General features: G+C 41.0%; 1 protein-coding gene across 3 annotated transcripts in view; it reads left to right on the top strand.

Moving 5' to 3' along the window:
- Fbxo38 (F-box protein 38) overlaps nt 1-18,542 on the top strand; it is a 45,275-nt gene extending 26,733 nt beyond the window's left edge. For 2 of the 3 annotated variants that reach the window (XM_051201098.1, XM_051201099.1), the window contains exons 12-22: nt 347-560; nt 2,739-2,858; nt 4,541-4,720; nt 6,253-7,014; nt 11,133-11,233; nt 11,424-11,526; nt 14,341-14,507; nt 15,557-15,702; nt 16,321-16,424; nt 16,773-16,886; nt 17,707-18,542. In XM_051201098.1, the coding sequence (XP_051057055.1) occupies nt 347-560; nt 2,739-2,858; nt 4,541-4,720; nt 6,253-7,014; nt 11,133-11,233; nt 11,424-11,526; nt 14,341-14,507; nt 15,557-15,702; nt 16,321-16,424; nt 16,773-16,886; nt 17,707-17,885 (2,190 nt within the window). In that variant the 3' untranslated portion in view covers nt 17,886-18,542. The remainder of the gene's footprint in view (nt 1-346; nt 561-2,738; nt 2,859-4,540; nt 4,721-6,252; nt 7,015-11,132; nt 11,234-11,423; nt 11,527-14,340; nt 14,508-15,556; nt 15,703-16,320; nt 16,425-16,772; nt 16,887-17,706) is intronic. The other variant, XM_051201100.1, reaches the window with a different exon arrangement.
- Nucleotides 18,543-26,418: the final 7,876 nt, after the last annotated feature.

Genomic DNA, 26,418 nt, shown 5'->3' with positions numbered 1-26,418 from the left:
TTATTTTAAAACTGCCTTACAAATAAAACTCATTCATGATAATCTGTGCTGTTGTAGTTTTATTTTCACAGTTGATATAGTTCATTATAATGGGGAAAACGTAGGACTTGAGGTCACAGAATCTGTTTTTAATTCCCGGCTAAACCACTCGTCAGTCGTGTGCTGTCTGTCACGTATCTCCCCGGAATGTTTTGAGCCTTCAGTGGGATCTTTTATACATATTTGAAAGCATTTCTTAAGTTGTACTTTTAAATACTAGTTCTTATGTAAAGATGAAATGAAGCGTTATTAATGAGGTATTCTATACCAACCCAAATTAATAAGCATGTGGTTTGTTTTTACCTAGGGCTGTGCTCGAGTTGGTCTGAGTGCAGGGACTGGAATTGGGGTTTCTTCGGCACTTGTTAGCAACCAGAATTCCAACAATGACAATGATAATAATGCTCAGAATAATAATGCCAACATCCATGACAACAATCATCATCACCCAGATGATTCAGATGAGGAAAATGACTTTCGTCAAGACCTACAGCCAGGAGAGCAACAGTTTGCAGCTGATGGTAACTCAGATCTTTCATGAGCTCCAGATACAAAAGAGTGTTGCTGACCTATCCTGTTGTTTTTTTCTTGTTTGAGGTTGTCATTCATTGTCCACACACAGAATAAAATTCAGAGTGTGAAGGACCCGTCCATTCTGGGACTTAGGGTACATTGACAGATTTAGAGGCTTGTTTAACTGAGATTTAACTCAGAGGGTTGCAACAAAATAGCCTCTCAAACTACTTAACTTAAAAAGGGAGTGCTAAATGCATGCATGGGCAAGTTTCAGATACTTTCAGTCTGCAAATGTTCACAACTGCCCAGCAGATACAGTACATGAGCTAAATTCAACTCTAATTACCTGCTGGTTCTTTACTTGTTAGCAAACAGCTGCTGTATGCTAACCCAGGTACTAATAGGTTCTATACCCTCTGATAATGATTAAAGATGAGCTGAGGTGGGTCCCTTACCAGGTTTTCTAGCTGATTCCCTCAAAATTAGAAAAATAATTCCTCTAGCCATCTTCATTACTCACTTAGACATTGTAACTAATACAAAATAGGGTGTCCTGCTCCTGTGGAATAAAAGGTATGCTGTGAACATAGATGTCCTGAACAGAGTCACCTATAAACTTCTTGCCTCAGCAAAGTCACAGAGTGACTCTTGGTCCTTGTGGTCATCTTACTTGACAGCTCAGCTGTATTTGATAGTTCTGTCTACTTCTACCTTCTTGAGATATTTTTCTCTTGGTGACTCTGTAGCCATTTTCCTGGTTTTACCCTGACCTCATTTAACATTTCTCCTTAGATTCTTTCCCTCCCCTTTTCTCTCCCCTCTCTTTCTCCTCTTCCCTTCCCTTCCCATCCCCTCATCTCCTCTCTTTCCTCTCCCCCCTTACCCCTCCCCTCCATCCTTATCCTCTCCCTTCCCTCCTGTCTCTCCTTACTCATTGTCACTTAGAATAATGGCATTAGTGCCAACTATATTTTGACCTCTAGATCTTTTTCTAGCCTTGAACTTTCTACCTTTTAAATGAGATCATACATGACTCTAAACTTTATTATTGTCACATACAAACTCCTAGACATTACAAGCTTAGAGTCAAATCGGTGTCCTGACCTGAACCCCAAGAGATACAAAGAAGTATAAGACCAGCAGGTAGTGAAGGTGACAGAAGGAAGTGTGAGGTTGAATACTGTCCCTTTGATGTAGTCAGTGAGGAGTCATGTTCCAAGAGTCAGGCTATGTATTTGTCACAGGCATCATAAACATACAGACTGGACAAACAAAACATTTCTGGGAAGTTGTTACAACTGCTATAACATAAAACACTGCAAATTCTATAAACCCAGTTGTGGTGATAGATTGCAATAGAAAATTATGTGCCTGTAACTCAGTACAGGAGAGAATGCTTTTTGTTGCAAAAATATCATTAGAATGTATTCAATACTGGTATTGTTCTGAGGCATACTGAGATCAGTCAGCAATTGGGGGACGTAGGATGTTGCTAGATCAAATGTCTTCAATATTGTCTTGAGGGATTTTGCACTTAATTTTGTAGCCATCTGATGAAGTCAGCTATTAGTAGTACTAAGTTGACACTTATTGGTCTTAAAGTTTTCAATGTGCCTTACCCTTTGGAATAACAGGAGAATAAAGCCACATGTTCTCATTTATTTATAGTAAACACTGAAAAACATCAAGCATTTAAATAACATTAAAGAATTACAAACTGTATCTAGTTTGTTAATAGTCCTTGTCATATGTTAGCCAGTAAAAGACAACCTAACCTCTAGAAAGTACATGGAAAAGGTCAAATTTTAGTTTGCATGCTCAGTATAGCCTGGTTCAAACTGCAGGTACCACAAAGCTCATTGTTCATAAGATGACCATCATCTTCGAGCAAATAGCATAGAGGGAACATCATCCAGCCTTCCTTGGAATACTTCAGGGGATGAATAAGGTCTTTTTCTCCACTGTGACCTTTCCCCCTGCTTTTGTCTTAAATTGATTGATGCAATAACCCTTCCCCATCTGTGATTTCCTTTTCTGTCGGTTAGTTGGGCCCTTCTTTGTCTCACTACTCTTCTGAGTAGTTCTCACAATGATTGGGGTGTTCTGTCCTCAGAACTGACACCGTTCTACATGCGTTGTGGATTTTTGTGTTTCCTTTAGTTTTCACTTTATTTTTTTTTAAGCATTGAATGACATGGAAGACATGGTGCAGGAAGATGGAGAGGTGGGAGCTGAGAGTGGAAGTGATATGCCAGCTCCCAGTCAGGGAATCCTTCCTATGGATGCTGATGAGGAACAAGCAGGTAATCTTGTCACTCTTTCCACATCCATCATTCTGGAAATTTAGAGTATAATGGACAGTAGGAAGTAGTAAGAACAAATACTGATGTGTTACCTCTATTCCCTCTTGAGACCTGTTATAAATCATTGGTATTCTCCTAGCCTCATGCATCTTTATCTTAAGGGCTTTTTTGTTTTGTTTGTAGCTGCAGCCAACAACTGCCTTTTCTATTTCACTATATGTCTTGTGTGTGAATGTTACTATAATTTAAGAAAAGCCGGGCACAAGAGAAAGACCATGCAACAGGGTTCAAGCAGAGGGGTTTTTCATTAGGGAAAGGGGATCATTAAAAAGGGGAGGGGGAAGACTGGCCTCCAAAGACAGGAGCAGCAGAAGGGGGAGGGATTGATAGCAGACAGATGGACGGATGGAGGGAAGGCAAAAGAGAGGGAGAGAGAGAGAAAGAAGAGAGAGGAGGATGGAAGGTGGACAGGGCCCTTTTAAAAGGGAACAGCTGTGGCAGCTGTGTAGGAGGGCCCAAGGACAGGCCAGTACAGATGCCTGAATACTAGCAGATGTAGAAACAGAAAGCACTCAGACTTTGATGGAAAATAACCTGATTAAATACTCTATTTGTAAGAGCAATGTTCAGTGGACACAGGTGTGTGTGTGTGTGTGTGTGTGTGTGTGTGTGTGTGTGTGTGTGTGTAACAATTAAGAGAACATAAATGTGAGAGGTCAGAAGAAAAGAGTTAAATGATGTAAATATAGTGCTCATTTGTGTAAGTCTCAAAACTTTTTTAAATTAAGTTTTAAATGTGTTTTTCTTCTGACCTTACTTTAGAGGGGAGGAGGAGCAAGGCAAAGGGTTCTCTGGGATAGTGAGTAGACTAAAACTTTGTCTCTACCCCAGTGGCAGACTAGTATTATAGGAGGCCTTTAGATGACCTTGCTTGGCTCTTTGCTTTATTACAGGAAGCAGTTTTTCAGAGGTGAGTGATGTGCTCAGTACCACTTGAGAATGACAAGAAGCATCCTGAGATTAGAACACATCACTGGCCTTCCTGACTCTAAGTATCTAATGAATGCAGTCACTTACCCAGCAGACCTACTGAGTGTCAGCTTTGCTAGGCTTTGAACAGTGTGACAGGCAAAGGCGGGCAAGATCCTTGTAGCTTGTGTTTTGTCAGGATCAGATCAGAAGAGCTGAAGGTCTGAAGTTGTCTTCTAAGCAGATGACTGGTGCTTTACACAAGTCCAATACTCTACCAAAGTATAGCGTGTGGTCCTCCAAAGAGGCTACATGTACCGCCCTATGCATCTTGAGGTTTAATTGTCTTTGCTTTGGCTTATATAATCACAAACCTGGGAAATTGTATAGCTTAATTTTTAAAATATTAGAACTGCACTTTGATTATTTTAGGGTGATTTATTACAATTTTTGAAATAGTGAGATTGGGATGGAAGTTTTAATTTGCCTCTAGAAATGTATAACATCAGTTGTCATTCTAGTCATACTTAATGTTGTCATAATGGCTTTAGCTTATATAAGTATTTTCCCAGAATCTCACACAAGTATTTGCTTCACTAAAGTGACAGAAAGCTACTTTGCCAAAAGCATCTCTTTGATCCTAGGTCTCAGAAATAGTACTTTCTGAGTTTTCTTAAGCAACAAATATTCTTAGTATTGTGTTTTTGTTTTAGGACCTAGTGGCCTACAGCGTGTAGTAAAACCAACCCCAATTACAGTTCACGATTCAGAAAGCGATGATGAAGAGGACAGTCTAGAACTCCAGGAAGTTTGGATTCCTAAGACTGGTGCCCGGCGTTATTCAGAACGGGAAGAAAAAAACGGCGAGTCAGTACAATCCAGGGAGCCAGCAGGTGAGCAGTTGTCTGGCTCTGGCCTGGCAGTGAGATGTGTCAGAGCTGCTTCACTCTGTCTTCAGAGCGTCTTTACTGCAGTGTGCAGTGCAGCTTACACAGTAGGACATGTGCTAGGAAGCGGGGAGGGCAGAAGTCTAAGCAGGACAATAGGTGTACTGCTGTGGGAGCTGTGTCGGAGGGCCCGGAACATGAGGAATCCTTAGTGAGGGGGTGGGGAACTGAGGGGGACCTGTAGGTAGCTGCGGTGGAATCAGGTTATCAGTGGTCAGCAGGAGACCTTGGTTTATGGAAGGGATGAGTAGTGAGTATCCTGTGGAGAGATAAAGAAACAGTTACTCTCCAGTTGTAGTCTCAATATTGGTGGCTTCTGTAGCAGTTAGGGAGTCCTAAAATGCAAGAATTTGGGGTTTTCCTTTGATAATTTATGTAGGGTTCTTTATTTTGTTTTGCTTTTTTGGTAGTGCTGGGGTTTTGGGTCCATACTGGGTAGACACTCTGCCACTGAACTATGTCACTAGCTCCGGTAAATAGTTTTCATAGTTTCTGTTACCTTTTAAAGCCAGGCGGCAGCTTATTCTGTTAGCCTTGCTAAGAACCTATGGTTCCCCTGTCTCTTAGGTTCACAGTCCTTCCTTCTCTTCTTCTTTCCTGTCAGTTCTCAAGACCTTGTACTCACTACAAAGGATACTTCTTTTAAACTGTGTGTTTTTTTACTGTTTCTAAACTATCTGCTCATTTTCCCTCTTTGCTCTTTAATGTGTTTGGATGTTTGGTACACAGTTAACATTGTACCTACTTTATATTTAATGCTTCATTTTGGAAAGCTCAGGTTTCTTGTACTTAGACTACTTTTACTAGCCACTGACTGATTGTGCAGGTTTTAGTTCACTCCTTTTAAAATCAGATTTATACTGTGCTTAAAAAGAAGCTTTATGGAAACTAAAATTTAGGGTGAAATGTGACCATCTGACTAACCTGTACTTTTTCCTAGAAAATCCAGTTTCTTAATCAGGCAGGGAAAGTGTATGCTGGCCAGGAACCAGGGTTGCGTGTTTATTCTGCTCTATTTATTGAGCCTTGCTGCGGCATGGGGCCTTTGTTAGGTGCCGTGAAGGCTCATGGGAGTCCTTCCAGAACCGTTAGTCCAGCTGAATTCAAGTAGACAACATGGATCGCAATGCTGCAGGCATTGCTAGAGTGGCTTTAGGGTAGGGCACGTCAGGGAGCACACAGAGCTCCAGGCCCTTTGGTGGTGAAGTGGGTATATTGAGGAAAATGTCAGGGCTTGGTGCAGAGTACAGGTAGAGGGGGCTAAATGGGAGCTTAGTTTAGAATCAGGTCATGGTGGGCCTTGCTGGGCAAGCTGCAAAGAGCTAAGCAGGGAAGCACTAGAGCTGGGTGCCGAGGTTTGTAGTCATTAGGAAAACTAGCGCACATGGCCGCCTGTTGTAGATTTACTCTTGCCTTTTGTCCAGAATCTGTACTGAAATCTTTTCTCCCTTGGGCCATTCTTCTTTTTCTGTAAGCAGTAAGTGGAAAAGGCAAGACTCCACTCCGAAAGAGGCACAACTCCCATCAGATGGGCCAGGCGAAGCAGTTTCCCCTGGACGAGAGCAGCTGCGAGAAAGGCTGTCAGGTCACCAGTGAGCAGATCAAAGCCGACATGAAAGCAGCTAGGGATGTTCCTGAAAAGAAAAAGAACAAGGATGTTTATCCCAGCTGCAGCAGCAGCAGCAGCAGCAGCAGTAGCAGCAGCAGCAGCAGCAGTACAGTGGGAAACTCCAGCTCACCCAGCACTGCTTCTCAGAGCCCCGACTTTGTAAGGACGGTGACCAGCGCTGGCTCATCAGAACCCAGCCCTACAGAAGTGGATGTGTCCAGGCAGTGTGTCTGCTCCCCTGGTGGATCACAGGACTCTGAGGCCACGGAGGAGGGAAATGCAGAGGGTTCTGTCTGCCCCAGATGCTGCTGTCACAGGCCCCAGGAGTCCCAAAGGAGAACTAGCAGGGGTTCTGATGAGGAACGTCCTTCAACCAGCCGAGCCTGTGTTGTGAATGGCCCGGATGGTACGAGATCCGCCTTTTCCTTTAGGACTCTGCCACAAGGGGGGTCTTCAGGCCCAGCTCGTGATGAGAGAACTAATGGGAGTGGCTGTGGGGCTGCAGGTGAGGACAGGAGGGGGAGCTCCCAGCCTGAGAGTTGTGACGTGCAGTCTAATGAAGACTACCCTCGGAGGCCCCTTACCAGGGCCAGGAGCAGACTGTCCCATGTACCGCTGATATCTGAGTCAGGTATGACAATGCTCCCAGGATTAGCTACTGCAGGGCAGGGCTGGAGAAAGGCCCAAGCATGTTTCATGAGTTTTCTTATAAAAAGCCAACTTATGGTGAATTATACTCATTTTGGGAGTTCTGTGGATCATAGAAACTTTTAAATGGTTTTTGAGACTGTTTCGGTGGAAGGGGGTGTTAAACAATTTCCATCCAGAAAACTCAGAGTCATTTCACCTTTAAGAAAAGTTACACTGTGTGTATTTTCCCTGAAAGCAGTCCTGATCTGATTCCTAGGCCCGGTAGATGAATGCTGCTTTGTCCCCACGCTTAGGGTACCTTAGAAAGATCTAGTGCTCAGAGGAAGGCAGGTGGCTGGGTTTCCCATGAGTTCCTGGTTCTGCTTCTGTGGGTTTTAGTGATTTGTGTGTGTGTGTGTGTGTGTGTGTGTGTGTGTGTGTGTGTGTGTGGTTTTGTTTTGTGTGTGGTGTGTGTGTGTGTGGTTTTGTTTTTCCTGAAATTTATTTTGCTCCCAGCTAGGTCAATGTGCATGCTTGAGCTCTTAATTTCATTGATATTAGTAGTGTATATGCTTGGCATTGGGTTGAACTGAACTGAACTGAACATGTCCTTTAATCTTAGTTATAGTTCTAAGGTGAGCCCTCATGCCTTTATTATATTACTAATATTTATCAGTAGATAGTAGTGGATTTTAATTTTCTCTAAGCATCTCACTTTTAGAATCTTAAAACAAGTCCCACCACAGAGGCAGAGTCCTCTTTTACATACACTAAATAAGCTGAAGTCATGAGGCATTCATCTCACAAAAGTGAGCTTTTTTTTTTTTTTTTTTTTTTTTCAAATCAAGACTTAGCTGTGCAGATAGTCGTGGTGACATAAGTGATACAATCTAAGTTGTATTTGAAGGTACACAGTATTTTGTAAACTCTAGTTCAGTTACATAACAAATAATCTTCCTAGCTTCAGTTCTAGAGGTTTTTTTGATAGCCTTTTAAAAACTCGTAGAAAAGAACATATAACATGAGATGATATCGTTTTGAAGTGTGCAGCTCACTAACACTAAGAACACTCAGCTTCTTTATCATCCTGTCCTAGCCTTGCTGGGAGACCTTTAGTTGCCTGGTTCTCATCTCTGTGAAGTCGGTGTACACGACTTCCGTACTCTGTAAAAGGCTCGCCACACGTGCTTTAGAGACACTCTCAGCATCTCATTTATTAAGCACCTGTTCATTTCTTCTTCTGTCAGAGTTTGGAATAACTTGGAGTTGACTGGTAAAAACATTATTTTTCCTATCTGAGACCTATTTGAGAACTATTAATGTTTGTCCATTTGTTCCAGGTATTTGGTGTCTGTCTTGGTGAAATTTTACAAATTGATCTTAGATATTTTATTTTTAAATATGAGCCATTCATATTAACTGTTTTCTTTTGAGGGTCTTAAGTTTTTCCTTGAGTTCTTCTTCCTTTTACTGTCTCATTCATGTCTGTCTTATGGCCTGGTTTTTCTCATGGGTTAATTAATTCCCTGTAATAAACAAAAAATCTTACTTCAGACTCTCAACCCATAGCCTCCTTTTCTCTTCTTCCTTCCTTTCTTCCTTCCTTTCTTTCTTTCTTTCTTTCTTTCTTTCTTTCTTTCTTTCTTTCTTCCTTTGTTTCTTTCTAGTTTGAGATAACTCTGTTTTAGTGCATGAATTAATTTTCAATATTTTCAAAACATCATGCAAACGTCCATTTACTTTTAATAAGTTTTTCTGGGGGAAATGCCAAAATATTGATTTCAGTAGTTTCTAGGCCGCTTAAGAAGAACACATTATTTGAGTGATTTACAGATTAGTTTAAAGCTAACATGTTTTTCTATGTCTATTAAAGCCATTCTCTTTTAACAGTATTAAAGAAATATGCCTAATACAGGAATAAATATGGTTGTAAGGGAACTTTTTTAATCAGTTGAGAAATAACATTTGAATTGTTTAGTTTTTGCCTTAGGGTCTTGTGGCATAGTAAAGCCATATTATAAGTTCATAGAGTTACTTTTTTGTGATATCCTATTTTTGACATTAATACAAAAATACCATAGAACAGCTTACATGGTTCTGAAAGAATAGCATTGGTTAAAGTAGTTCTCATAGTTGCTGGGCTCTTTCCTGGGTGCTCGAAAGCTGGTCTGGTCTGCTTTTGTTTCTGTGGCCCCTTTGATACTTGTAATGCTGTGTTCCATCACCTGTCTGCCCGGTAGATCAGAAGCCACATGTGGCAGGTTTGCCATTCTACTCCCTGCCTCTTACACCATGTCTTATGCATAGTGTGATACTAAATGGGTGATGTGACCTTAGTAAGTGTAGCAACAATAAGGTATATTGATGCTAGGAGGTACACAAAATCGTTAGAAATTTTCCCTGGACAGGAAGGAAGATGTGAAAGAATAATTCCTTTTTCCTTGTACATTTGGAAACATCTGTTGGGGGGGCATCTACAAATAAATTGTTGCTTCATTTTTATAGCTTTTTGAAGAACACAAACCAATTTAGACCCGGTGGAGAGCAGGGAACATAACTCAAACCCCATGTTAGAGACAGTAAAGGAGAGGGAGAGAGCAGCTCGAGAAAGTGAGAAGTCTGTAATCAGACTATAGAAGGAGAATGCTAAAGACTTGCACATCACTGCTGGAGGAGTGAACCGGGCCTGTTTGCTGTTTTCATGTTGAAGGTTTGGCAAGAGAGGAAATTCTAACAGCTGTGTGAATCTTGGTGTTTGAGTCAAACATTCTGCTTTAGCTGACTTTTGGTTATGGAGACAGATTTTGCAGGAAGTTCCTTCAAGATACTGTTTGACTAGAACTCCTTTTCATTTTGCCTTCAATCAAAGCTGCCACTTTCAGTTATTTGGCATAGTAGAATTTCACTGGTTCCAATAGGAGAAAACATTCTGGGGAGGGGGGTTAAAAACACGTTGACTAGTGCTAAGATGTTAAGTCCTGAGCTTTTGGTATTGGCAGGATCTGTACCTCATTTCCTTTTGTAATCTTGTTGGAGGTTACAGAACTCTGCAGTGGAATGTTTGCACTCAACAGTAGTATAGGTGCTAGTTAATGAGTTAACACCTGGGCTGTTGTTCACTGGTGTGCTGCTATCAAGAATGAGGGCAAGACTTTCAGTGTATTAATAGATGGTGTGGGTTTAGGTTTAGATACAGATTTAGAACTTGGTTTTCTTATATGTAAAATCATGCTTATTCTTATAATTAATTACATTTTAATAAACTACTAGTAAATTCAGTTAAACCCTTACTGAAAAATATTGGTCTGGTAATCTAGTGATTAAAGTCAGATTGTGTTTGACTCGGTACCAGTTAATATCTTGGCTAGCTATTTTACTTCCTATGGCTCAGTTTCCTACTATATTTAGTGAGGAGAATTTTAACAGTAACTTGTATTAGAGTCTGTTAGAAGGAGTAAATGGGTTCAGACAAATGAAACCCTTAGAGCTGTGTTGACTGCCAGGGGTTTCCATCAGTATACATTTTAATTCATGCTGGCTGACTCTGAAAGAAAAGTTGTAGCCTTTCAGGAACTTTTAGTTTAAATATGGAGACAGGTACATGGGGGAATTACAGAACAATAAATATTTGGAGGTCCAAATAAATTTGTTAGAACAAAATGAAAATTGAGTAGGTTCAAGATGGTTTATCTTTCAAACCCTGAAGGCACAAATGTTCTGAACAGAAAGCTACTAGAGTGATTTTTGGCTTTAGACATAAGCAGTGGGATATAGTTGATGTCTATGTCTACAGATTGGTATACTATTGAGAACAGGTACAGTTGAGGTATTTATACAAGTGTCAGGGATTGAAACATACACTCTAAGCAGCAGTCATTGTAAGGTTTTTTAGTAGGAAAGTTAAAGTCAAGTACATGAATGAGATTTTGGAGTTGCTTGTAGAATGGGCTGGGTTTTGGGAAGGGTGATCATGACTTGGAACAGTCTTTTAGAAACACCAGCTAAGTATTTCAATAACTAAGTTGAGACTTTGGAGTTATGATGGAGTTTTCATATGTGACCAGATATGCTCTGGGAGGAAACAAGGATATAATTTGAGTTTTATTTTTCCTTTTGTAGAAGTTGCCAAAGCGAAGCCATGTCATGCAATGAAGCGAAAGCGGACTGCAGATAAGTCTACCAGTACCAGTGACCCTGTGATCGAGGATGACCATGTGCAGGTGAAGGAGAAAGCTCTCTCTTCACTGCCTAGCCCAGGATATACAAAGAAACTCAAGTTTCTGCTTTTGTATTTTCTATATTCTAAAGAGAAAATTTGATTAACAGTTTCTAGAAAAATTTGCCCTTAAAGGAAACAAAGCACTGGGAAAGAGATACTCACTTGTAACTTGTAAACTTTTATCATTGTAGGTTCTTGTATTAAAATCCAAAAATCTTGTTGGAGTCACCATGACCAATTGTGGCATCACAGATCTAGTGCTGAAAGACTGCCCCAAGATGATGTTTATCCATGGTATGTATTTGGGGTTGCATTATACAAGAGCATCCAACATCCTTTATAGAAGTAAAGCCAGACCAGTACAGGGTGCAACCCCAGCTACTCAGGAGACTGACCTGGAGGATAATAAATTTAAGGTCAACTTGTGCTATTCAGTGAGACCTAATCACAAAATAAAATGTAAGAATAATTAAAACATGAGACACAGAGAGAGTAGCAAATGAGGATATAGCTCAGTGTAGAATGCTTCCTGCTTATGTATAATATCCTAGATTCAAACCTCGGTATTGCCAAAGTTAATTCCCATGTAAAACAACCACATTTATTATTTTTGTCTTTGTTGTATGGTTCTTATATAATTAATTACTCAATAGTGAGGGTCCATCTGCTGAGGCTTGGTTCCTTTTATATGTGGCCTCTCCTTGAAAGTCAATTGCTCCCTGATTTAAGTAGCTTCATGGCGTAGTCAAGCTACAGTCACTTAATACCTTAGCTTAACTTTGGATGTAAAGGTGTGGGGAGAGGAAAAAAAAAAAATGAGCCTTCAGTGCTTTGCTGCTCTGTGTTTGGTTAGATGTTCAACATATCCTTAGTTCCTAACATAGTGTCACTAGTCCAAACCCATTCTCCAGTCCCACTGCACACGCCTTCTCTTTCTATCATCTCTACTTATTTATCTCATATACTCCTCTATACATTCGTGTCCTTCCTTACACATCTGTCTCTGAAAGGCTTTGAAGCTTTAAGTGTATAGAATATCCATTTCTAACGAGATTTGCCTCCTTTTTACACTTAAGTTATGTTTTTATATTCCTTTTTAAAAAGAAAAAAATGTAGGCTGGGTGTGGTGGCATACACCTCTGGTCTAAAACACTCAGGAGGCAAAGGTAAGCAGTACTCTGAGTTTGAAGCCAGCCTAGTCTACATAGTAAGTTCTGGGCCAGCCAAGGCTACATAGTGAGACTCTGTATTAAAAAAAAAAAAAAAAAAAAAAAAAAAATCAAGATCTGCCTTGTTCCTAACTTGAGCAACTTACATGTTGTGTGTTCATTTTCTTCATTGTCTAAAATATACATAATTTTGGTTAAGTCATAACACATTTTGCCTTCGTTGTAGTTAAATGCAATGGTGTATATAGTGGTATATATATTCATATATACATGTAGGTATACAATACAGGGTGTAACTGCTACAGGCACTTTATATAACTGGGCATGACTCACATCTGGAATCTTAATACTTAAGTGGCTCTGAAGCAAGAGGATTGCCATAAACCCAGTGCCAGCCTGAGCCATAGAGCAAGGATCTGTCTTAAAGGAAACAGCTAGCAGATATCACTTATTATCAGCAGATACTGATAATAAGCAAAGAAATCTCATTAATTCCATTAAAAGGCATCTTCCAAACATGTCATCGAACTAGGAAAATAGTAAAAGGACAGAGAAGACCCTCTCCCCTGAATTCTGTAAGATGTCAGGCTCTGTTCATGCTGTAATAATTTGAATTTTTTTTTTTTTTTTTTTCTATTTCAACCAACTAGGTTTTTGCTATAGAATATCTAATCAAGTCACTACCTCCTGTTGGAGTTTCTTCTTGAAACAGAAAGCTCAGAAGGCACAGCATGATTGGCCTTCCTGACTATTGCTCAGGAGTCTACCCTCTGCTTCTGGACATCTAAAACAACCTCCAGATGCTCCCCTTTGCTATCTCAATCCTCCCAATGCAGTGAGCACATCCTAGAGAGTGCCATTGGCCATATTGCTGTGCTTTACCCCGATGGTTTTCCAGTGTCGTCCTCTGCCTGCTGATAGAGCGTACGGCCTCGGGTCCACCTTCTGCCCTTTAAAGGTGTTCAGTTCAGCCTGACCTGAGACACTGGATCTTAAAGTAGTTCAACCTCTAGACAACAGCTAAGTTAATGGCAGATGGGAAGCCTAAAATGAGATTAGATCTAGCCTCAGCTATGTCTGGTTTTACTGCAGAGAGTCATCAAGTCCATGGCATCATCTGGTTCTCTCTTTTCTTTGTTTCTTTCTAATTCCTCCTTTTCCTGTGCAACAGAGAAGACAGTGAGCCTGAAGGCAGGATTCTGGTACTGTTTAAATATAGAAGTTAGTTACAGGGCAGGGTGCTCTGTAAAGTGATGGTGTTTGTGTCAGAGACCTTATAAAAGATGACTTTATGCAAAGTTTTCAAAGTCAGGCAAACCAGCTTTGCAGTTTTACAGTTGCATCCATTTAATCCTCTGCAGTTGAACTAGGTGATTTAAAACAAGGAAGTAGTTGGTATAGCAGAGTAGTGAAGTTTGTGTAGTGAGTGGGTAGCAGATACTTCTCTCTCTGGCTTCTTGTGTTGAACAAGAAGAATTGTGTCTTGGGGTAATGTATTCAGTAGATCTTTCCATTTACTGAAATACCTAGCCAAAGACCTGAGAATCTATACATTACTGTGCTTTTTCTCAAGATCTGTTTCTATATTTGTTACAGGAATTAAAATTAACTCTCCTCAATTTCTATCATTAAATACAAGGTAATATTGGTGAATTATTTTAACTATATGGTAATTCTTCAGTAAAGAAATTTTTCCTGGGTAGGTCACTTCTAGGACTTAATTTCTTTAACAGGCAGCATTAGAAGGACAAGGGGCCTTGATGCCTCTCTAGCATGAGGACAACCAGCTTCTTCTGAACTGAGTCATAGTGTCAATTTTTTCTGTTATTTGGACTTGACCATTGTAGTACCTGTGTTGACTAGCCATAGCACAGAAGCTTCCAGGACTCCGTGCTTTGCACTTTTGTATATTTATGGAACTTATTGTTTTATTTTATAGCTACCAGGTGCAGGGTACTAAAACATTTAAAGGTAGAAAATGCACCGATTGTAAATCGATTTGACTATGCACAGTGCAAGAAACTAAATATGGATCAGGTACTAGACCAAATACTGAAGATGCCGCCAGAGAGGAACCGCATCATCTACTTGCGTCCAATGCAGCAGGTAATGAGCTCTGCCTTTTTATGATAAAATACACATCGTACTACTTGTTTACTTTGACCCTCAATAATGATTCTTTACAATCTGTAGGTGTTTTATAACCAAGCCGATATTGCTTGTTAATGCTTTCCTCTTAGCTGTTTAGGGATTCTTAGCGGCTACATAGACTCCTTTGGCAAGCTAGAAGTTGCCTGTTGACTAAGCATGCTCTCAAATTACAAGCTTCCTGGTTCAGATTCTTCTTTGACTTAGAGCAAGTTCTTTAACCTCTGTCTCTTAATCCTTATGTGTAAAATTATTATCATATTATAAACATTCTTGTGCTGTTTTAACTAGTATATATGATAATCTAAGACAGTTGCTGCTGTGCTTTAAGCAATAGTGTGATATCTGTAATTATTATTGAAAGTTAAGTGCATGTATAGGATGATGGTTACTGCCAGAAGGAAATATTAACTGGACTCTGAAATTGAGCCCCCCAAAGTCAGTCCATCAAATTCTTAAGTGTATTAATAGTCAAAACTGCCTACATGCTTAAAGCTAGACCCTGTTTTCTTTCATTAGGGGAGTTTTCCTCTTTGTGAAGGAGTTGAACTCATGTCCCTCTGAAAGCAGGGTGACATTGCAGAGCTGGAGGGTGGGAAGGGCATCCACCAGAATGCACTGTCAGCACAGAATGCACAAGGAGGATAGACACGTCTCCCTACAACTTAGCAATTGTGCGTAGGACAGTTCTGCACACTCTTCAGTTCTGTAATGCAGCCAGTAGTGAAACCTCCTAAGGACCTCCTCGGATGATATGGAGGTGACAGAAATCAGGTACCTGAATCAGCTCTCTCTGTCTTGATGGGTACTGACTGAGCAGTGAGGGAGAAATTGATGAGTCTGCTGTGCAGAGAATTTGCTAAGTCTTAATCCAAACATGGCAAGCGGTGCTCTGGAACAGAGCTATTTGATTTCTAAATCATCCAGGCATCTCAAAGGGGAAGCTTTTCAAGGTCTTCAGATGTCTCAGACTTAGTTCAAAGGCCTTTTTCTGATGTCTTCCACAGGTAGATACACTAACTTTGGAGCAGAAGCTGTTTAGTGGTCCCTACCCCTATCACATTTGTATTATCCACGAGTTCAGTAATCCGCCCAATGTTCGGAACAAGGTGCGCATTCGCAACTGGATGGATACAATAGCCAACATCAACCAGTAAGTGATTCCATGGTCCCAAAATTCCTTTTTCATATTTCTCCTATTGGGTACTCTTACAAGCAAATCCTAATTTATTTTAAATGATTCCAATTGAGCTTTTTAGATAGATTTATTTGTCATGACAAACACATTGAAAAAAAGAAAAAAAAAGAAAAAACCTGATGAAAGAAAATTTCAAGCTTAAAATCATGCATGTATTTATGTAGCATTTTTTTCAAACTTAGAAAAAAATCATAAGAAACTGCATGCGTTATTTTTTCAGACATGGAGAATGGAAAAAAAATAAGTTAATGACAGCCTTGAGACTGATCCTTCACTTTACATAAAATTGTTTTTATTCTTATAAACGTTGTACTAATTTTCTTCAATATACAAGGCATTTGCTCAGGAGTTCCTGTTTTTCTTTCCTTAACATGATTTGAAAGATAATAAAGAATGTAGCTGAGAGCAGGTTAGATTTGTTCTCTAGTTGGAGTGACTGGCAATGTCAGAATCGTCATTCTACCTGGAGATTGTTGGTAAAATCTAGTCTTGAATATCAAGACAGTTGCTCTCTGCCCAGCAGTCTTTTTCTCTTACATATTTACTTGATTTTTTTCCCCCTGTTGCCTCCAGAGAACTCATTAAATATGAATTCTTCCTGGAAGCCACTCGAACTGAAGAAGATTTAAAGAAGTACCCTAAGTACCCATGGGGGAGAGAAATCTACACTTTAGAGGGTAAGAATTTACGTAGATAAGGGAGCTAAATGTTAAGCCGTGAACTAGATGGGAGGGGCATGCCTTAGGGGACATATGGAGGGTCTTAGAACAAATCACATTAGTGAGAGGTTTGAATCTTTGCAAGAGGCAGGGGCTGGATGAATGTTAGTCTGCTGTGTCTCTACCATCCCTGGAATAATTAGAACCTATTGACACACAAAAGGTAGAAAAAAAATTAAGAAATGTGGTGGTTAGAAATGACTTTGTAGGCAGGCTGGCTCAGTCTCTGCGCCCAGCTGTAACTGCTTAGGAGTAGTCTGCATTTCCATAACCAATAGGACTTTCACAGCTGTCTGCTTATTTCAGGTGTTGTGGATGGAGCACCATATTCCATGATTTCTGACTTCCCTTGGCTGAGGTCACTACGGGCAGCAGAGCCCAACAGCTTTGCCAGATATGATTTTGAAGACGACGAAGAGAGTAATTATGACCTGATTTAACTTGTACTCTCTAGACTGAGTCTGCCTTCCTATGTTAAATAGTTAATATCTTTGTGGTTTAGTGACAATACAGAGTGTGGTTTGGTTTTCTTAAATATTTTTAGTATCTCTTCTGAAAAGGTCCCAGCTCTGAGTTGGTACAGCAGATGCACACAATGAGATTTCCTTCAGCTTTCCTACTCATTATATTGCCTTCTTTGGTCCTGCATATGTATATGTGCTGGAGATTTAACAGCCAGTTATAAAACCATTAAGAATTTTGCTTTTTGAGAAAGATTCTCATATAGTCCCAGCTTGCCTCCAATTGTCTGTGTAGTGAGTCTGGCCTTGCATGCCTAATCCAAGTTGCTAGGATTATGTTTGTCATGTGCTGCCACCATGCATGACAAACTCATTGATCTTCATTGAAGAATTTACATATATAGTATTTCAGAATTGATCAGTTGTACTAATTAGTGACCTGCTTCTTAGAAATCTTTTTGTGTCACTGCAGCTTATTGTGATTTAAGTATAGTAATTTAGGGGGAAGCTCTTAATAAAAACTTTCTAAGATTTAGCATATTTGTATATTCACTTTTAGGTAAAGCTTTGAAATAAATGTTTATGAAGTAATTTTGTAACAACTTGTACTTCGCATAATTTAGTCCTTGGTGCATTATTTTTACCTGGGTACTTTGGTCATGTCTGCTGTCTTACCTGATATAAGTACTGAAGACAACTTCTGTGAGCCGTCCTTTATGGTACAGGAATGAACCAAGTGGTTGATTCTCGGTATCTCTTGTCTCTTTCCCATTTCCCAGGTACCATCTATGCCCCTCGAAGGAAGGGACAGCTGTCTGCAGACATTTGTATGGAGACAATAGGAGAGGAGATCTCAGAAATGCGCCAGATGAAGAAGGGTGTGTTTCAGCGGGTGGTAGCGATTTTTATCCACTACTGTGATGTCAATGGAGAACCAGTTGAAGATGACTACATTTAAAGAGACCTTTCCTGGCTCTTCTGGCCCAGAGCGGCCAAGAGGCTGCACAGGAACTTTGGGCTTGGAATTGGGAGGCCCTGGCTCAGTTTGTTATATAAGGAAATATATAAGGAACAAGGAAATTGTATACAAAGATTTATATATAGAAGAAATATACAAAGACACTTCAAAAGTAATGTCTTTATAACCTATGTTTATACATCTTAATTTAAAGAAGTCATCTGAATGAAGGCAAATAATTTGAACATTGATTTTGTTCACTTTTGCAGAATTCATTCTCAATGTCATGTGACTGAGCCCATTTACTCTGCTTCTCACCATTGTCCCTTCAGTCTGTGCCTTTTTCTTCTCCAGCAGAGCTGTCTGAGTCAGTGCTGACGAGTGCTATGTCTTGTGTTTGTTATTATAATGCCACTAACCCTCAGTCAGAGAAGGCTGCTTCTGTACTAGGATGGGCTTCTCTTTTCCCTAGTGTTTATATTTCACCTATTTCTTTACATGAAACATTCAGAAACGTTAAAAAAAAAAAAAAAAAAAAAAAAACTGAATTTGAAGGGCAAATAGAAAGTTTTCAGAGCATTTCTAGTTATTTATTTCTGCATTCATTTGTGTATTTGCTTTATCTTGAACATAAAAAAAATAAACATTTAGTAAAAATTATCCTTGCCATGGACTGGAAACCATATTTTACGTAGCACATACCACACAAACAAAAGCAGTGTGTCATGTCTAACTCAGCACCAGTGTCCACTTTCTGATCCCTTTTGAAAATGGGGCCATGAGATGCACAGCACTTGCAGAGCTGCGAGAGAATGCTGGGAAAATGAGTCATGGGCTCTTCCAGAGTTGCTGCCTTTCTCTCATGGATGGAAGCTGTCCCATGTGGCAGTGGTGCTGTTCACTGCGGGAGGCATCACTCAGATGGCTTTGCCATTTGGTAAATGAGTGACATTAACAGGCTCCAGAAGCCAAAGGCCAAAGACAAAAGCAAAGGTCTGTACAAAGTGTCAGGTCTTTCAGGATTTGTACAGCCCATTCCTTTTCTTGGGGATTAATGAAAAAGGAAAAATCAGTCGTCCATGGTCAGGACTTGGTGTTTGCTGGGTAGGACATGAATTTGCATTTCTGACCCCAACTGTATTGACTCACTAAAGACAGACAGGCAAGAGTGCCAGTGAGGTTCCCTACCACTGACTCTCGGATGATAGGTGCCTGTATCTAATGTCTTCAAAGCTTTTATAATTTTTAACACGGAGATTTTTTTAAAAACTTAAATATAATTAGATCATCTTTTTGTTGCATTGGTTTCTAACTCATTTTTAGTTCAGTGTTCAGGTTATGACCGCTCAGTAAGAGGCAGAAAACAAATGCAAAATAATAACCTACACTCCTCAGTAAGAATCAACCTGTCTGTAGTTTTCCCCTGCAATTCTAGCAAGGACTGCATATTAATAATACTTATAGTGGCCACAAGAGGCCACTGCTCTTTAACTTTACTCAGTTCACCAGTCTCATCACAGACTCATTAAGTACAACAGGGGCCCTAAGATTATGTGTAAAGATGCTGAAGGTAGACAACCTAAAACCAACTCTCATAGACACTTAGTAAATGTATGTGAACAAATAGCTAGTAGTGATTGCCTTGTAGCAAGGCCAGCAACCTGCAAGGGCTAGATAGTGAAATATTTTATGGTCAGTAGGCCGTAGACATTCTCTGATGTGTGAAAGCCATCCACAAATAAAGATGGCCATATTACGACAAAACTTTATTTATAGACAGAAATTTCAATTTCACATATTCACATCACAAAATATTACTCTTGGATTTCAACCCAGACATTAAAAAGTAAAAACCATTCTGAAGGCTTACAGACCACACATCTTGGCCAGTTTGCCAACGCCTGTTGGAGAACTGAATTTTCCATCCATTCAGTTATGTCATCAGCTTTGTGGTACAATGGCCTGTTTTTAAAAGGCCTTAAAAAGATCACAGATGACTTCTGAATGAGTGTCCGTATCAGGAAAAACCATGTATCTCATGCTGCCCGTATATGGGTCTAATACTTTAAACAATGGCTGACACTGAGTCTTGAAGTGACCCAGTACATGGAGTCAGAAGTCCTGGGTTCAGAATCTGACCACATACAACAGCTCTGACCAGGACACAGTGGTCTGTGGTAGAGAGCCCATGCTGGAGCCTGTGGTAAAGTGACCATAGTTACCAAACCCACGAGGCAGTGTGGGGGCCAATGGAGCGCCCAGCATAATCCCAGGTTTGTTACATTAGGTTGGTTTGGTTTTCTGGCTGCATGCTTGTGTGGGTGGGTGGCTTATTTTCATAGACTTTTTTTTTTCCTTAATATTTCCATGATGTCCTTTAGACCACATCTTAGTAAGGGTGACCTTTGAGAATTATCCAGGTCTTGGAGAGAAAGTCACACTTGACACTAGCATTTTGAGGAGTTGCTTGTCATGCCTCCTAAGCTTGTTCACATCCAGGCAAGCTGTTTAGATAACTTGGTCAAACACAAGCGTTTAGGGATTACTGGAAGCAGTTTTATCCCTCAAAGGGGAAGGAAAGTATGGTTGCCTCTTGCCAACAGGACAACTTTATGTCTGAGCTGCCACTTCATCCTGAAACCAGTCCAGCTGAACTTGGGGAAGACATTGGATGCAGTCAGCTATTTAATCGCCTACACTGCAAGGCTGGCAGTATGAAACGCATGTGTTGATGTGATGTGTGGGGTTGACTATTGAAAGGCAAATAGCAGATTACATACAGCATCACCTTAAACCATAAATAACAAAACCACAAATTACAGAATTACATATGCCAAGTGATAATACCCCTTCTCCCACCCCCCTGCCTGCCTTGGGAATGGAGTGGGACTGAGCTGGGATTAGGAGTATTTACTTTGCCTATTTATGGGAACTTTTTATAGTGGGAATAGATTACATAAATGCATCATATAAACCATAATTTAGATAGAAGGGAAGAAGATCACTGTTCCAGGATATGAGGACCTAATGTGTGTTCCACCCAGCTTCTGCCACACATTCTCGGACAAGTCACTTGCTGTGATAAAGTCTTATCTATAAAATCGAACCAGTCATCTCTCACAACGAGGTGTTGTGAGGCCCTGAGGTCTTGTGAAAGGGCAGATAAATTGTAAAGTGCCTATAGTGGTGAATAGATACTCACTAGGAAAACCAGGCTTGCATCCAAATATCTTAAATTCAACCATGAAGTATGGAGAATTCAGATTGCCTTCTGTGGGGCACCTGGATAATGGTTTGCAATCTTCAGATTCATCCATTTGCCTCTCAGTCTGCTGCTGACTATTCAGTAATCCCAGGCTCCCAGTTCTAGACAGCCTTCTTGCTGTTCATCCATGAACCAAAATATTGTCATCATTTAGTTATGGAAAAGACACTCGGAGGAGAAAACAATGGAGCAAGTGAATGGCATAGCTCAGAGAAGAGCAGGCACAGCTCTGGGTCCCAAGGTGATATGGGAAGGAAAGTACATAGACCATGTAACAAAGAACTTGCCCCCTGTCCTCTCCTATTGCAGCCTAAAATACGGAGGCCTGGGCCTACATTCCACATCGATACTTGTCAGATCAGTCACCATATGCTGATGCTGAGGTTTGCTCATTTTTAGTGGGAGACATTTTGGTACTTGTAGTAAAGGTTTTTGTGAGGAAATCCATGGAAAGCACTTAAACAAAATGTCCAGCAGAGAGGAGTTTATTAATTATCTTCTCTTGTTGTTGTGCTACTACTATTCATTAAATTCAGGAGCTATAATAAAAGGCAGAGGAGACTCAGTCTGGAGTGAGTACAATATTAGCAAAAGTATTAAACAGTTTGTTTCCCTTCTGTCTGTGTTTCCAGAAACATGGACTGTAACTTGCGTTAAATCAATGAATTCCTATAGCTTGGAATTCATTCTCTAAATTCTTTCAATACTTCCAAGTCCCAGAGACGAGGTAGGGAAATTCTACTGACACATTTGTCTTGCTGGTTGGGCAGAGGCAGGGGACACACTCTAAGTAATGACATCTGGTTAGAATTTAATAGTTTGGCTTAATTTTTATTAGTTTATCTCTATGGCTGATTTCTATTTGCAGCAAATAAAACTGATTTTCTATTTTGGATCTGATAAAATGTTTTCTTCTAGATTTTTGTAAGTGAAATAAAGATATTTTATGTAATTATCAGCACAGGCAAAGGATGTATTTAGCAAAACTTGTAACAGTGGTCCTTGGTGATCCATGTTGGAACATTCACACAGATCTAGCCAGCTCAGAGACCATCTGCATTTTGTAGAAGAATAGTAAAAGGCATATTTTACTCTGGGCCAGAGCCAACAGTATGCCTGCACCCAGACCTTCAAGTCTGTCCCTGTATTGTTTTAATTGAAATCAAATACTTAGTCTTGTTTTTCTAGACTCTTAGGAAAAAGTACACTTTAGGCCAAAAGGGGCAAGTATACTGACCTTTGTTTCCCTCACAGACCCTGGGTTTTGGGGCAGATTTTGACCACAGCCAATCAATCGAAGTAATAAAGGAAGAGAAAAATACCTTCCACCTCTCACCTAAGAGAACCACATGGCCAAAAAGAAATAGCTAGATAACACAGCACCAAGAAGACATTTTGTTCTCTCTTGAAGACTGTATTAATGGTAATTTGGTTGTCTCCACTCTCTGGCCTCTCATTGAGTTCCCTCCCTCACCTACCCACAATGTGTCCTTTACCTATGCCATTTTCCAAACAATTATTTTTTTCAGAACAGAGCAAGTTGGTAGCAGGAAATGGAAATGTTAGTCAGAGGTGAAGCAAAAATCAGACTTAGTTTTGTTTGTTATTTTCACCAACACATTGTGTGTTTTATTTCTTTTACTTTCTAGTTGTTAATGGAGAGGGTTGGTGACCTGAACCAGCAGGTTGTTCTTCAGTGACAGCATTCTAAGTGGGATGGCCAGATGAGAAGGTAGGAAAGCTGGGGTTGAGAGGCCTTGAACAAGCTATGTCTTATGCCGAGCAAGCTTATTAAGAAGTAAAGCAACTCATATATCCAATTTGCGGAGGGAAAATGGCCAAGGTCAGTAGAAAACTAAATCAGACAATATGGGCAAGAGAGCACAGGCTGCCTCAGACACAGCTGCCTTAGGACTGATAACCACAGCCCTGTAGAGGGGAATGCTGGGTTCCCAGGAGCCGAAACCTTAACTCTTTCATCAAGGCCCAGGCTTCAGACTGGACCTTGCCAAGTCTGCTCTTGCAAGGACAAAGAACTACATTCCTTTTTTTTTTTTTTTTTTTTTTTTTTTTTCCTTTCATCAGGACCTCTGGGCCTTCAATCATTTTGGCTCCCAGCAAAACGGGCTGGGATCTTCAGAACTAGGCATTCCTAGGGATTGCAAAGTCAAATGGAGAGAAAGCACAGTGAATTCTGTTATGCCTGGAATGGAGACAGACTTCATTAAACAGCCAAACAGTTGCCAGTGTTCATCTGGCCAGAGTAGCTGGACCACAGCCTTCTCTTCCCTAGTAACATCTCATCTTAACACAGCAGGCTTCCCGAATGAGGACTATCTTAGGAAGAGGACAGGCTTAGGCCTCCTTGAAACCTGGACTGCTGTATGTTTTCTGAGTTTTCCACATTCAAGCTGTATTGTCTGCAGTCCTCCAGATAGAATGAGTCCAGTCTTCTCTCACGAATTTGCATTGTCCGTGTCCTCTTGTCCCTAGTTCCTTTCTTCAGTTTTTCATGGAAAGACAGAAAGGAATTCAGATCGAAGGGGTTTACTGGTTTTCATTACAGAAGGGTCCCATAAGCATGGTGACTACCCTTAACTTGCCAAGGGCTGTAGGATGTCTTGGGATATGAGACTTTCAGTGTTAATCATAGACGGTTGGTCACTTCATTCCTTTGTGGGGGGATGGCCAGTGAGTTCTTCCTTCACAGACTAAGCAGGGACAAGGAGGTCATTGTGACCTGTCATCACAGGAGAAGAAGGAACAACACAGGAAGTGGAAAAGCAAGTAAAACTTGGTGGGTATGGTGACTCGAACCTGTGGCTCCAACACTTGCAAGATGGAGATAGGAGGAGCAGAGTTGAGTTCCTCCTCAGGTACATGGTAAATTTGAGGCCAGCCTGGGCTGTCAAAAACCCTCTCAAAGAAGTCTAAGAGGAGGAAGAAGGGAGAAGGATGGAAGAGCAGGGGAGAGAAGAGGGAGAAAAAAAAAAGAGGGGTTAAAACGGGGCAAGGAGAACTTTTGGTTGAAGCCCTGGACACATCTTGGTCTTGCAGTGTGCAGCCTAAGGATGCCAGGCTGTGTCCACATTCCGTGTTCCCTCTGTTTCACCAACAGTTAAATCAAACTGGTCTTTGTCAGAAAAAAGTAAGGAAGAAAGAAAGACCCTTGTGAGTCTCAAGTCCTCTCTCTCTCTCTCTCTCTCTCTCTCTCTCTCTCTCTCTCTCTCTCTCTCTCTCTCTCTCTCTCTCAGAAATAACTTACCCAAGACAAAGAAGGTGATGACAGCTTTAACATGGGAGAGAAAACATCTGGGGTTTGGAACAAATGGCATCCTGCAAAATGTGTGTAAAATGGAGCCATGGTAGCTTCAAAGACCGGGTTCAATGGCAGTTCCCAATACAGGAAGCTGGGTTTGTTCTTTGCTCAAAACTAAAAGTGGCCTAGAACTAGACCATTGGGTGGTTCAGTGCAGGACCCTGATCATCATTAACAGGCAGTCTTCATGGGAGCAAGTCAGTTTCCCTCCTGAATGGTTTTAATTTTGTGTGTGTGTGTGTGTGTGTGTGTGTGTGTGTGTGTGTGTGTGTGTGTGCGCGCGCCTGAGAGTATCTGAAAGTATAGATATGCACCATGTGTGTGCAGGAGCCTGTGGCAGTCAGAAGAGGTGTGAGATCCCCTGGAACTGGAGTAACAGATGATTGTGAGCCACCATGTGGATGCTGGGAGCCAAACTTGGGTCTTCTGACAGAGCAGCAAGAGCTCTTAAACACTGAGCTATCTCTCCAGCCCCCAACTCCCACCCATTAATTCTTGAGTTGTAAGACTGTATCCATAGCAATCAGGGTACTAGTTCACTGTCATGAGAAGTAAACAAAGATTCATTCCAGATGACCCAATCACTATTATGCCAGTGGGAAAATGACAACTCCACACAGGTACATGCATTTGCATGGACACACACACACACACACACACACACACACACACACACACCAACTGTATAGAGGTCTTTTGGTAATAGATCCAAAGGCAAAACTGAAGCACAGTCTTTAAAATCTATCCTCCGGGGAGAACTATTAGTACACTATGATCAAGAAAGAAAAAAGGAATGGAGGAAAGAAGGGAGGAAGGAAGGAAGTGAGGGAGGAAGGGAGGAAGGAAGGAAGGAAGGAAGGAAGGAAGGAAGGAAGGAAGGGAAAAATGAAGCTGTAAAACAAAATTCCTGACGCCTTCCATGTCGGTACTTGAATGCTTCTAGATGGACATCTGGATCCCTCCAAAGAATGTGCAGAAGATGGCCAGAGGGAAGAGGAAGCTGGAGGTCCCCCTTTGGGAGAGAAGACTGAGAGTGGTGGGTGGGTGGCAGGTCATTTTCTTCTAATACCTAATGCTTTCTGAGAGGCAGGGAAGCCCAATGGCACTGCCCTGACAGAAGCTAGAGCAGCAACAGACTTGTGTGCCAATGAGCGGCATAACTTCCACACAAATGGAGCATTCCCACCACAGAAGGGGCTACATTAGGAGGTAGTGAGCTCCTGTCCATGGAGAGGTGCAAGCAGAGACTGACCTCTCGTCAGTATGCGATGAGAGGTGCCACTTGGGCTCTGGGTAGGACACTAGGTCTGATGATATCTGAAGTCCCCACAATTCTGAAATCCTTGATGTGCTGGATAGAAGTTCCACTCAACACCGTCTTCTGGATACCTTCACTGGGCCCTGGTGCCCGTACTTCATGCGTCACTGGTGATGACCAGGGTCAAGAGTGTTTCCAGGGTATCCTCTTCATGCAGACATGAATGGGAATGAATGGCTAAATGGCAAGCCATGTCTTCAATCAAAAGCATGATTCCAGCGACTCTGGATCATTATGTATGGGCAATTTCTCCAGTTCCTGGTGATGCCTACTACGCAAAACTGTATACCTAAAGAGGGAGGAAAGAGAGGCATGAGAATTCAAAAGACAGCCTTCAAAGACATCAGACAAACCCCTTCTACTCTCCACTCCCTTTTCTTGCATGTATTTGAAGGCATAGAGAGGTGGGAATGGAATGGGATGGGACTTCATAGAGAGGGAAAACCAAAGAACCCACCTAGACTGTCTCAGTTAAACATGGGAAAATGGTGTCCTAGGGAAAATGGGCCTAGGCCACACAGAGACTGAATGACAGAGCAGGGGGAAGAATCAAGTTTCCTTTTTCCTGGGTGGTTTCTATGCTACTTGTCAGAATAAATCTGTAAACAATTGCAAACTGAAGCTGAATGAA

Source organism: Phodopus roborovskii, unplaced genomic scaffold, assembly GCF_943737965.1.
Source record: "Phodopus roborovskii unplaced genomic scaffold, PHOROB, whole genome shotgun sequence".
Taxonomy (NCBI): Eukaryota; Metazoa; Chordata; class Mammalia; order Rodentia; family Cricetidae; genus Phodopus; species Phodopus roborovskii.
The sequence above is the reverse complement of the archived record's forward strand: the minus strand, read 5'-3'. Positions and strand labels throughout refer to the sequence as shown.